The sequence below is a fragment of the Podarcis gaigeae genome, assembly GCF_964106915.1.
Source record: "Podarcis gaigeae genome assembly, chromosome: 1".
Classification (NCBI taxonomy): domain Eukaryota; kingdom Metazoa; phylum Chordata; class Lepidosauria; order Squamata; family Lacertidae; genus Podarcis; species Podarcis gaigeae.
Window position 1 is genome coordinate 114,313,822 of NC_139678.1, and position 13,049 is coordinate 114,326,870.

Here is a 13,049-nt window from a genome sequence, read left to right on the forward strand (position 1 = left end):
GGAACTGTGGAGGGTCCAGCTGGAGTAGGGTCCTGGTTTCCTTTGCCTGCATCCCTCTGTCTCAGTTTATGACAAAGGGTTTGTTGCAAATATTAGCCACTACGCCTGAGATCTTCTGAATCTGTCTCTGTTTAAAGCAGTGTTTCGGTTTATTTAAAAGCAATAGTTTACACTCATTTTGTTTCTTCCCTTCCCTCTGTGTTTTTTGCTGCAGTTCCTGCTAAGATCCACTTGCCTAAAAATCTTGAAGGCATGGGAGCCGTTCACGCTCTCCGTGGTGAAGTCATCAGCATCAAAATCCCATTCAGTGGGAAGCCTGATCCAGTGATCACATGGCAGAAAGGGCAAGATCTTATTGATACTAATGGACACTACCAAGTTATCGTGACACGGTCATTCACATCTCTTGTTTTCCCTAACGGTGTGGACAGGAAAGATGCAGGCTTCTACATTGTCTGTGCTAAAAACAGATTTGGCATTGATCAGAAAACAGTTGAATTAGATGTCGCTGATGTTCCTGATCCCCCAAGAGGACTGAAAGCAAGCGAGGTTTCAAGGGACTCGGTCAACCTGACATGGAATGCTCCAGCAAATGATGGCGGAAGCCGAGTCACACACTATACTGTTGAGAAACGCGCTACCACAGCTGAGAGATGGATTCGTGTTGGCCAGGCTCGTGACACTCGATACACTGTGATAAACCTATTTGGCAAGACAAGCTATGTATTCCGCGTTATAGCAGAGAATAAATTTGGACAAAGCCAGCCTTCTGAACCTACAGATTCTGTAATAACAAAGGAAGATAAGACCAGAACAGTTAATTATGATGAAGAAGTTGATGAGGCCAGAGAAGTCACTACAGCAAAAGCAGCTCACTCTAATACAAAAGAACTCTATGACAGATATATGATTGCTGAAGAACTTGGGCGCGGACAATTTGGAATTGCCCACAGGTGTGTTGAGATAGTTTCAAAGAAGACTTACCTGGCCAAGTTTGTCAAAGTAAAAGGTGCTGATCAAGTGCTCGTAAAGAAAGAAATTTCCATCCTCAACATTGCTAGGCATAGAAATATCTTACAGCTTCATGAATCATTTGAAAGCCTAGAAGAACTTATCATGATCTCTGAGTTCATATCTGGAGTTGACATCTTTGAAAGACTTAATATTCCTGCATTTGAACTTAACGAAAGAGAAATTATAAGCTATGTACGTCAAGTATGTGAAGCACTTGAATTCCTGCACAGTCATAGCATTGGGCACTTTGATATCAGGCCAGAGAACATCATCTATTTCACAAGAAGAAGCTCTATAGTTAAAATCATTGAATTTGGTCAGGCAAGGCAGCTGAAACCTGGTGATAATTTCAGACTCCAGTTTACTTCCCCTGAATATTATGCGCCTGAAGTCCATCAGCATGATATGGTCAACACAGCCACAGATATGTGGTCACTTGGAACCCTAGTGTATGTACTTCTAAGCGGCCTGAATCCTTTCATTGCTGAAACAAACCAACAAACAATTGAAAACATCATAAGTGCTGAATACAATTTTGATGAAGAAGCCTTCAAAGATATCAGTATTGAGGCCTTGGACTTTGTTGACCGCCTGCTAGTAAAAGAAAGGAGAGCTCGCATGACTGCTACTGAAGCCCTTGAACATGCTTGGCTGAAGCAAAGGACAGAGAAAACAAGCACCAAAGTTATCAAAACACTGAGACACAGACGTTATTATCAAACACTGGTGAAGAAGGAATGGAACACAGTTGTGTCAGCGGCCCGTGTTGCATGGGGTGGTGCAGTCAGATCTCAGAAGGCCGTTACAGTTGCTAAAGTTAAAGTGGCATCAATTGACATTGGACCCATTACTGGGCAGATAATGCATGCTGTTGGAGAAGAAGGTGGGCATGCCAAGTATGTCTGCAAGATTGAAAACTATGATTCATCCACAGAAGTAACCTGGTACTTTGGAGTCAGACAATTGGAGAACAGTGAAAAACATGAGATCAGCTACCATGAAGGAGTGGCTACAATGTATGTCAAAGACATTGCTAAATCAGATGACGGTACCTACAGGTGTAAAGTTACAAATGACTATGGTGAAGACAGTTCCTACGCAGAACTGTTTGTTAAAGGTGTGAGAGAAGTTTCTGACTTTTACAGACGCAGAACTGTCAGGAGAGTGAAGCGCCGAGTAGATACCTTGAGACTTTTGGAGAAGCCACCAGAATTTACGCTGCCTTTATACAACCGTACTGCCTATGTTGGTGAAAATGTCAGGTTTGGAGTAACAATAACAGTTCACCCAGAACCTCGTGTAACGTGGTTCAGATCGGGCCAGAAGATCAAGCCTGGAGATGATGACAGGAAGTATACCTTTGAAACTGATAAGGGTCTTTATCAGCTTCTCATCCATAATGTCAATGAAGATGATGATGCTGAATATACTGTGCTAGCTCGCAACAAATACGGCGAGGACAGCTGCAAAGCTAAGTTAACCGTTGTTCAGCATGCTCCTCCAGAGGCTACCACGATGAGACCCATGTTCAAAAGACTACTGGCAAATGCAGAATGCCAAGAAGGCCAGAGTATCTGCTTTGAGATAAGAGTATCTGGAATACCAAAACCAGCACTAAAATGGGAAAAGGATGGACAGCCCTTATCAGCTAGTCCAAATATTGAAATTGTACATGAAGGGTTGGATTACTATGCTTTGCATATCAGGGATACTTTACCAGAAGACAGTGGTTATTACAGAGTTACTGCGACAAACAGTGCTGGATCAACAAGTTGCCAGGCTTACTTGAAGGTAGAGCGCTCAAAATATATCAAGCGTCAATACAAGAGTGAAGAAGAGCGGCAAAAGCATGTACAGAAGAGCATTGACAAGACAGTGAGAATGGCAGAAATCCTTTCTAGAACAGAATCTGTCCCACTGACAGATGTAGCACAGGAAGCTCTCAGACAAGCTGCTATCCTGTATAAACCAGCTGTAAGCACCAAGACTGTCAAAGGTGAATTTGAACTTAAAAAGGAAGAAATTAAAGAAGAAAAGAGACTTCGGATGCCTTATGAGATCCCAGAGCCTCGCAGACATGCAGCCGCTACTCTGGAAGAAGATCAGAACATCAAACTGTTTGTGCCTATGTCAGACATGAAGTGGTACAAGAAGCTGAGAGACCAATATGAAATGCCAGGGAAACTTGATAGAATTGTTCAGAAGCGACCAAAGCGCATTCGCCTTTCCAGATGGGAACAGTTCTATGTGATGCCACTGCCACGCATTACTGATCAGTATAAACCTAAGTGGCGGATACCCAAATTGTCACAAGATGATCTCGAGACCGTCAGGCCAGCACGCCGGCGTACACCATCTCCTGATTATGAATTTTATTACCGACCAAGAAGACGCTCACTTAGTGACCTGTCAGATGAAGAACTGCTGCTACCGGTTGATGATTATTTAGCCATGAAGAGAACTGAAGAAGAAAGACTGCGACTTGAAGAAGAACTGGAGCTGGGCTTTTCTGCATCACCTCCAAGCAGAAGCCCTCCACGCTTTGAACTGTCTTCTCTCCATTACACGGCAGCAGATGCTCATATTGCCACAGAGGAATCTAGGCAAAGAGAGCTGAGGTATGGCACTTATCACATACCCTCTAAAGAAGATACCGCTGCATCTTATGCACAGCTCCGGCAACGCCATGACAGAGCAATTTATAGACCACCAAAACAAAAACAGAGAATAATGTCCGAGAAAGAGGATGAAGAGCTGCTGCGACCAGTAAAAACAACCCGCCGGCTTGCTGAATACAAGAGTGAGCTTGAGTATATGTCACAAGAAGAAAAGAGCCGACTGAGAAGAAGGAGAGAGAGAGAAATAACTGAGGTCAGATCAGAAGAGGAAGAGGAAGAAATAGAAATGGTGAGGCACGTTCACCGGGAATTTTCTCCTCCCTCAAGATTACTAGGAAGAAGGCGCTCTCTTTCTCCAACTTACATTGAATTAATGCGTCCTGTGTCTGAATTAATTCGACCCCGATCACACCCTGTGGAAGAAACAGAGAGAAGATCTCCCACACCAGAGAGAACACGGCCACGCTCACCAAGCCCAGTGTCCAGCGAGAGATCTCTCTCACGATTTGAAAGGACAGCAAGATTTGATATATTTTCCAGGTATGAATCCATGAAAGCTGCTTTGAAAACCCAAAAAACAATGGAACGGAAATATGAAGTTCTGACTCAAGAACCTTTCACTCTGGATCATGCCCCACGCATAACTCTAAGAATGCGCTCACATCGTGTACCGTGTAACACCAACACCAGATTCATTTTGAATGTCCAGTCCAAACCAACTGCTGAAGTGAAATGGTACCACAATGGTGTTGAAATTCAGGAAAGCCATAAGATTCATTTCACTAATACTAGTGGCGTATTAACCTTGGAGATTCTTGATTGCCATATTGATGATAGTGGTACATACCGTGCTGTGTGCACAAATTATAAAGGAGAATGTTCTGACTATGCAACATTAGATGTTACAGGAGGAGACTACACTACATATACCTCCCAGCGAAGAGATGAGGAAGTACCAAGAACTATTGTACCAGACTTGACAAGGACTGCAGCATATGCAATCTCCTCATTTAAGAAAGTCTCTGAAACAGAAGCAAGTTCTTCGATAAGAGCAAGCAAATCAGAACTGACAGAAACCAGAGAATCGCTATCATCGTACGAGCACCATGCTTCTGCTGAAATGAGAGTCAGTACTTCAGAGGAAAAATCATTGGAAGAAAGAGCTGTTCATCGGAAGTTTAAGACCACTCTGCCTGCAACAATATTAACAAAGCCACGGTCAATCACTGTCTCTGAAGGGGAGACTGCAAGATTTTCTTGTGACATTGATGGTGAACCAACACCAACTGTAACATGGATCCGTGCAAGTCAAGCTATTGTTTCTTCTGGACGCTTCCAAGTAACACGTACGCAGTATAAATCTACCTTTGAAATTTCATCTGTCCAGACCTCAGATGAAGGAAGTTACACTGTTGTGGTAGAAAATTCTGAAGGAAGACAGGAAGCCCACTTTAGTTTGACTGTACAAAGGAAAAGGGTCCCAGAAAAAGCAATTACATCACCTCCAAGGGTCAAATCTCCTGAGCCTCATGTTAAGTCCCCAGACAGAGTAAAATCTCCCAAGCGAGTGAAATCCCCCGAACCATCTCCTGCCCACTCTAAAGCCAAGTCAACACCTGCAGGTAAAACAACACCATCAGAGAAAGCAGACTTGCCTGTTGCTGTTCCCCCTAAGATAAAACAACAGCTGAAAGTGGAAGCTTCTGGGGACAAAGCAAAATTCTTCTGTTCAGTTGAAAGCAGTGTTCTGAGTGTCCGAGAAGTAGCCTGGTACAAAGATGGCAAGAAACTAAAAGAGGACGATCATTTCAAATTTCATTATGCAGCTGATGGAACATATGAACTTAAAATCCATAACCTCAAGGAATCTGATCAAGGTGAATATACATGTGAGATTGTTGGGGAAGGTGGCGCCTCCAAAACCAACTTTCAGTTTGTTGGCCAAGCTTTTAAAAGTATTCATTCTCAGGTGTCAAGCTTAAGCAAAACTCAAAAATCAGTTCAGAAAGAGTCTGAAATACATGAGGTATCTGCCCAGAAAAAATCTGCAATGACTTCTCAAGAAAAGACAGTGGTTGAAGAAGAATATGTTAAAAAGTCTCTTGTGTCTGATGAAGCTAAAACATCTTACACAGAAGTTAAATCTACTACCACTAAAATGACTGTGTCTGAAGGTCAAAAATCTACCCTTAAAGCCAGTATTGCTGGTGCTTCTAATGTAAAATGGTTACTGAATGGAATAGAGCTAACTAACTCTGAAGATTATAGATATGGTGTATCAGGAAGTGATCATACTCTAACTATCCAAAAAGTGACCCAGAAAGATGAAGGAATACTTACCTGTGAAGGAAAGACTGAACAGGGTATCATCAAATGTCACTTTGAAATGAGTCTTTCAAAAGATCAATCAAATGCCCCAGCCTTTATCATACAACCGAAATCTCAAAACATCAACGAAGGACAAGATGTGTTGCTTACCTGTGAAGTTTCTGGAGATCCTTCCCCTGAAATCCACTGGTTTAAAGATAACCAGCCAGTAAGTAATTACTTATGTCAGCCTTGAAATTAAATGATCCATTCTTAACCCTGAGTATAATTTGATCTTAACAAAGTATCTCTTTCATCATCAGATTGCTCTCTCATCCAACATCCGAGTAAATCGCTCCAAGAATGTTTATTCTCTTGCAATCCAAAATGCTTTAGTGAGTGATAGTGGAAAATACACAGTCAAAGCGAAAAACTTCCATGGGCAGTGTTCTGCAACAGCATCTCTGACCGTCCTTCGTAAGTTTTTTTAAAGTCTTATCTTAATATGAGTAGGGCTTCTACGATATGGCAAAAGCAGTTGATTGTTTTGATTCTTTAACGAGCTGTTAGTTTCATTACTGAACCTAAAATGCAATATACATTATAATTACAAAATACTGAATTTAAAATATATGTACTTATATGTTTCTCACCCGCTCAGTGTTACCAGAAGGCTTTGAACATCTTGCTATTAACCCGTTGGTTCCAGTGATCACTATTTAATAAACTATCAGAATAATTAACGCCCAAAGGGTTAGTTCTCTGAATTTTTTTCTTAGTTTCATTAAACGTCTCAGATACAAACTTGCTGCATTTTAAAATCATCTGGATACCAGGAGCCAACGGGTTGCTCTATGTTTTGCTGTTGATGTATGTATGTGCTTGTGTTTAAGGAAAACGGCAGTGTTTTTTTTTTATGGTGGTGTAGTAGTTTTAATGGCAGACTACCTGCCGAGTTATGTAAAATAAGAAGGGGAAACAAAGCACCATCCAAAGGGGCTGTATCTTTTAAAAAGAAGAAGAAGAAGTTTCAACGGGATTACATGTTGCTTCTCAACAGCATGCATATTAATTTGAAATTATTATTATTATTATTATTATTATTATTATTATTACTCCATGATTAGGAGCATTATTACAATGAAATTCTGTTTTCCTTAAACAGCAAGCCAGTCTCTTTCTCCATCCATAAAGTATATATATTTAAGTCACATGGCTTACCAGTCAACGTGATGTCATTGGTTTTTCCGTTCTATGTTTGCTGTTGTCCACAGCTCTAATTGAAGAACCTCCAAAAGAGGTAGTGTTGAGAACAAGTGGTGATGCAAGCATGCAGGAAAGTTTCTCTTCGCAGTCATTTCAAATGTCCGCTTCTAAACAAGAAGCTTCGTTCAGCAGTAGCAGCATGAGTGAGATGAAATTTGCAAGCATGTCTGCCAAAAGCATGTCCTCCATGCAAGAATCCTTTGTAGAGATGAGTACCAGCAGTATAATGGGGAAATCTAGTCTGACCCAACTGGAGAGTTCTTCTAGTAGAATGATTAAATCTGGTATGAGAGGTGAGCAATACTTATTATACGTAGAGTTAGAAAAACACCACAATATCCTAGATATGCAGAATTAGTCATTATAGTAGAACTTCAGTTTCCGCTAAGAACTAACTTGATTTCCCCCCCTCCCATTTTGCAAAGGAATACCACCCAAAATTGAAGCTCTTCCAAACGATATCTCCATTGAGGAAGGAAAGGTTCTCACCATATCCTGTGCCTTCACTGGTGAACCTACTCCTGACATAACATGGTCCTGCAAAGGGAAAAGCATTTCTAGTCAAGGTGGTAGATTCCACGTTGAAACCAGTGAAGACTTAACCACTCTTATCATCATGGATGTTCAAAAGGACGACGGGGGACTTTATACACTGAATTTAGGAAATGATTTTGGCACTGACTCTGCCACTGTGAATATTAACATTCGATCAATTTAAAAGCTTGATCTTTTTTTATTTTTTGGCACTTGACTTTTGGCAAGTGATTCATATGGACTGAAATAATTGATCTGTAAATATATATTAAAAAAACTATTTTTGTACCTACCTGAACCAGACAAAGTCCAAGGATAGACGCTATGACTTATAGTCATTATTATTTGACTTTAAAACAATTTTTCATTTGACATGTACATACTGTATATAGCCGCAAATAACGGTTATGGAGCTTTGTACCATTTATTTTATGACATTTTAAAATGTAACTTTTGGAACAAACCGTTGGTAGGAGAAAGTTTCTTAGGGAACGAATACCCTGCTCAACATTTAACTAATTTTTGTGCCTCAACAAAATGTTGATGTCTAAGAATGCCTCAACAGGTAGAGAGGCTCCCTGTTGATGACTTATTTTACCGACACCTAAGAGATGATGCTGTGCACGGTTTCATTATACGTGCACGAATTTATTTTGAATCAGAGACATAAGGCATTGGTGAGGTTTGCAAATACCCTCCTGTAAGCCACACTTTAATATCTTATGTTACATCTGATCAACGTCAAAACTATATTTTGCTCATGACTGACTCGCAATACCTTGAACAAAGTGCAAGCGGCCAGCATTTTGTTCAGCACCTATCGTATTGTTTCTGACATGCCGACTACCCAAATAGCTTTCCAGTAAAGTAACATCACCTGGCCATCCCGTTAAAAAAAAAGCCATTTGGGTACTCGAGTGCAGAAACAGTACCAACTCTTGGAGGTTCCTAGGATGCAGTGATTGTGTGGTAGCAATTAGGATTTTGGCTTAGATACTGTCAACTGCAGGCAACTAAGATTTGAACCACAGTTTAAGAAAAGCTAAAACTGTTGTTATAACATCACATCTTGCCCTGAACTTAGAAAAAAAATGAATTAGTTTTATTTTATGTAGTAGTAAGTTGTTCGGTTAGCTGTTTTGTTGAACCTCCTCGAGATAGTATTGTTCATTTGAAATAAAGCATGCTACCTGCACCTCATCAAGTCTATGTTTCTGGTCCTTGTATGCGCTTTCTTTATTTTTGGATGCCTGCCTTAACCACATTCAGCCGCTGTCCATCTTAAGTCAGATTTCTCCCTGCTTATATTCACTCTTCACTACATCCAGCGAAAACTACATCTCCTGAGATGCGCAGTATCCATTATTGGAATACATTTGGGGCAATTCCTAATTTATAATGACAAGAGAACAGGTCACATAGGTAGCACATTAGCAATAAAAGAAGAAGAGAAAGAAAGGGCTCGGCTTCACTAGAGGGATAAGGCCTCAAAGCCAATAGGCTGAGGTAAAAATGGTCATAAAAGTGGAAGGCATTGCCCAGGGGGGGAAGTGTGGTTTACAAGCGAAATATTATAACCTATAATGACTTCATTAATTTGTACCTTTAAAAAAAAAACTTATTAGGAGGCCCAGAAACCAAACGCCTAGGCCTGTCAGCACTTCTTGCCGTCCTCAGTCCCAGCCATGCACCAATGGAGGTGTTATGCTGTACTGAAGAGAGAATTAAATGCAGTAGTGTATAAATGTTATGCAAAGTATAGATAATGATCCTCACAGGTGTAGATGTTCAGTTGTATTGTAGTGTTAATTCCTGAAGTACAATGAAATGGCAGGGCTGGGAAGGGAGAGGTAGCAAGAGAGTGGGGTCCCCTTTTGTCAGCTTCTACCCTACAAGCTTCAAGCTTCTATTTTCCTCAAATTCACCCCTCAGCTGATGGCTCAGCTGCTTAAACTCCCCTGGCAATAACTGTGAGTCGTTATGCAATGATGCCACCACTTAAAGCTATGCAAAAGAAAAAGATCCACAACAGCAAAATGCAGGAACGCAAATGAACAAACCACTCACTCCCACTCGGACCTTTCCTAGGAAGAGAACTGCTATTTTTACTCACTTGAATTACCAGATTATCTATAAAGAAGTTCCCCGTACCAAGTCTCATCCTTTATCTTTCAGTCTACTTTTTCACTACATTTCCAAGTACAATGGATTCATAAATCTGCCACCTACATAAAGATGGATGGGCGATGCTTTCAAAGGGTCCTTGGCAGGGGATGCCGCCAGAAGCCAGAGATTTGGGTGTCCGTTTGGCTTTCAGGTGCCCCAGCAAATTTGAAAACTTAGGAACACAGGAAGCTGTCTTATAGCAGAGCAGAATGTTTGTCCATGTGGCCTAGTAGCACCTACACTAACTGGCAGCAGCTCTGCAGGATATCAGGCAGAGCTTTTTCACTTTGTCTATCTTCCTCCATTTCCCCATTCCTTTTAGCCTGCCCATACCCTTTCAGCTAGGGATGCGGGTGGCGCTGTGGTCTAAACCACTGAGCCCAGGACTTGGCAATCGGAAGGTCGGCGGTTCAAATCCCCATGACAGGTGAGCTCCTGTCGTTCGGTCCTAGCTCCTGCCAACCTAGCAGTTCGAAAGCACATCAAAGTACAAGCAAATAAATAGGTACCACTCTGGCAGGAAGGTAAACGGTGTTTCTGTGCGCTGCTCTGGTTTGCCAGAAGCAGCTTAGTCATGCTGACCACATGACCCGGAAGCTGTACAACAGCTCCCTCAGCCAATAAAGCGAGATGAGCGCCACAACCCCAGAGTCGTCCATGACTGGAGTTAATGGTCAGAGGTCCCTTTACCATTTCAGCTACTTGAACATTGGAAATACGGTACTTTGGATCTCAGCTGGTGTTGACTGTCTATTGGGGCTTTGAGATGAATGTGAAATAAGTGGGTGGTGTGCCACTAGGATTTAATAACTCACTGGGGCAAAGGTAATGTGTCCAATAGGTCCAAGACTCCTTCCCCATGAGTCAGAGTCTATGGGCAATATGAGAGCGATAGGGCACCATTTCATATTTTGATTCAGCTGCAAAATTGTCCTGATTCCAAATTTGAATATGGTGTCATTATTAGCACAGGCATTAGCCGGGTGAAGCTGAGGCCCTCTAATTCCCCACCTCCCCCCAAAAGTGTTAGTTTATTTTGCTATCTTTCCTTTCCTACTCATCCCTTGTTCCAAAATGCCACGTCATGTATTAGGAGCTGGCATGTGACTTTCAGATTATGGCTATTTATTTTAATCTGTTTATTGAATTTATACACCACCCTATATCCTATATCCGGAGGTCTCAGGGTGGTTTGCAGAAAATCAAAATATAAAACCACAAAATATATAATCAAAATAAAAACAACCACCCAATAACCCCCCCCCCCAGAAAAACCCCCACATTTGAAAAGGTCATAGAATGTCAATCAAATCAATTAAAGGCCTGGTTAAAAAGGAATGTTTTTGCATAGCGCCAAAAGGTGTATAATGAAGGTGCCAGGCGAACTTCCCTGGGGAGAGCATTCCACAGATGGGGAGCCACTGCAGAGAAGGCCCTGCTCTCGTGTTGCCACCCTCCGTTCCTCTTGAGGAGGAGCCACATGAAGGAGGGCCTCAAAAGATATCAGGGTCCAGGTAGGCTCATATAGAAAGAGGTGTTCCTTGAGGAATTGCATTCCTGAGCCGTTTAAGGCTTTATAATCTGCTGCTTTTTCATAGCTCCACAAAATGCAATGAATCTGTACAAAATTGACAAGTCCATGATGATCACTGCGGCTCAAGTAGTAGTAGCAAGACCTGGTGAACCAGAGCTGCCATGTCATGCCCTACAAACCATCAGCCAGAAGCTAGTGATATTTTAATTTATTTATTTGGTACAAGAGGCTGGACTAATTTTTTTTAAAAAAGGCCAAAGACACCATCCCTTTTAGGAGTCTGTGAAAATAGTAAACTCCAACAAACTTTATCTTATGTGTATATCAGTAGAAAAATAGTGCAGAAAAACAAAACAAAAACAAAAAAGAATGTTAGAAACTTGTGTACGGACTGTGAAGAAAATAAAACAGAAGGCCTGAAACACACACAGGTTCATACTGGAGTGAAGAGGCCAATAATGTAGTGTATCAGTGGATCTCAGTACTTTATATTAATCACAGCACCAACAATTTATTATAAGCATGCAGAAAGGCAGTCAGTCAGTCAGTCAGACAGATAGACAGACAGACAGAAAGAGACACGTGAGAGAGATCTCTGAATGGAGCAGACAATATAATTGAATTTGGAGAAGAAAATGGAGGAAATGAAACACTCTGAATTTTAGCTGCTATATAATGATGGTGGGAAGCCTATCCAGACAATAATAAGCAAGGTTTCTGGCAGTAGTCAAGCTGTGAAATAGCTATATGCAAGTTGGACTTGCAGCGAAGTTCTTGCTGCATATCGTCACCTTAAGGGTATGTTCCTGTTGGTTCCAGCCAGCCATGTCTTCCTGTGGGATACTCCATTCTACCTTCTCCCCTGTATTCTTCTGTTCTTTCTTCCAAACTGGCACTCAATTGCGCATGCTCAATCTTCATTGGGACTTTTTTGTTGCTACTTGCTTCGTTAATTTAAAAAAATGTGTGTTATTTTACTTCTGCGAGGGACAGAAGAGTGTGATTTCTCTCACCTTGCTGTGCATTACCTTTACACACAATGAAGCCCCTCCAAGCAAGCCCTGTGACTACCAAATGAAAACACCCTAACAGGAACCAAATATAGCCGAAAAGATTTGACCAGAAAACAAAGTTGTGCATGCCTGCGTGTAAAAACTGTATTTATTGACCACTTACATTTTAAAAGAAAGCTTCTTCTTTTTTTAACATTTTTTAAAAAGTGCTCCATGGCCAAGACATAATATACCAAGTTTATCCCAAAGTGAATACAAAAACAAAGAATTTACATTTCAAAACACTAACAACTTTGGGCTCAATTTGTCAGAAATTTCTGTGCAAACCTCGCTGAAATTTAAGCTGCATTTTCCACCTTCGCTTTTTGCAAGGACAGCCTGTGCAAGAAAGGTTTCTGACAAACTGGGCCCAAAATGTATGGTAGGTGGTGGCTAAGTTACATGGTCCATTCACAGGTTCAGAGCGTGTTTCTCGGCTCAATTAGAAATGAATTCGTATTTGTCATTCAAGTTAACTGAGAGGAGAATATTGCTGTACAAGTATGCTCTTCTGAAGTTATTGGGCTCACAATGATAAAAGCCACCCTCCCCCTTTGG

The 13,049-nt window shown here is 41.3% G+C and overlaps 1 protein-coding gene across 2 annotated transcripts in view; it reads left to right on the forward strand.

Annotated features, from left to right (window-relative positions):
* Window positions 1–8,939, forward strand: part of LOC310826909 (titin-like) — a 288,837-nt gene extending 279,898 nt beyond the window's left edge. For both annotated transcript variants that reach the window (XM_083702293.1, XM_083702294.1), the window contains 4 exons: window positions 215–6,168; window positions 6,263–6,416; window positions 7,214–7,498; window positions 7,631–8,939. In XM_083702293.1, the coding sequence (XP_083558419.1) occupies window positions 215–6,168; window positions 6,263–6,416; window positions 7,214–7,498; window positions 7,631–7,923 (6,686 nt within the window). In that variant the 3' untranslated portion in view covers window positions 7,924–8,939. The remainder of the gene's footprint in view (window positions 1–214; window positions 6,169–6,262; window positions 6,417–7,213; window positions 7,499–7,630) is intronic.
* Window positions 8,940–13,049: the final 4,110 nt, after the last annotated feature.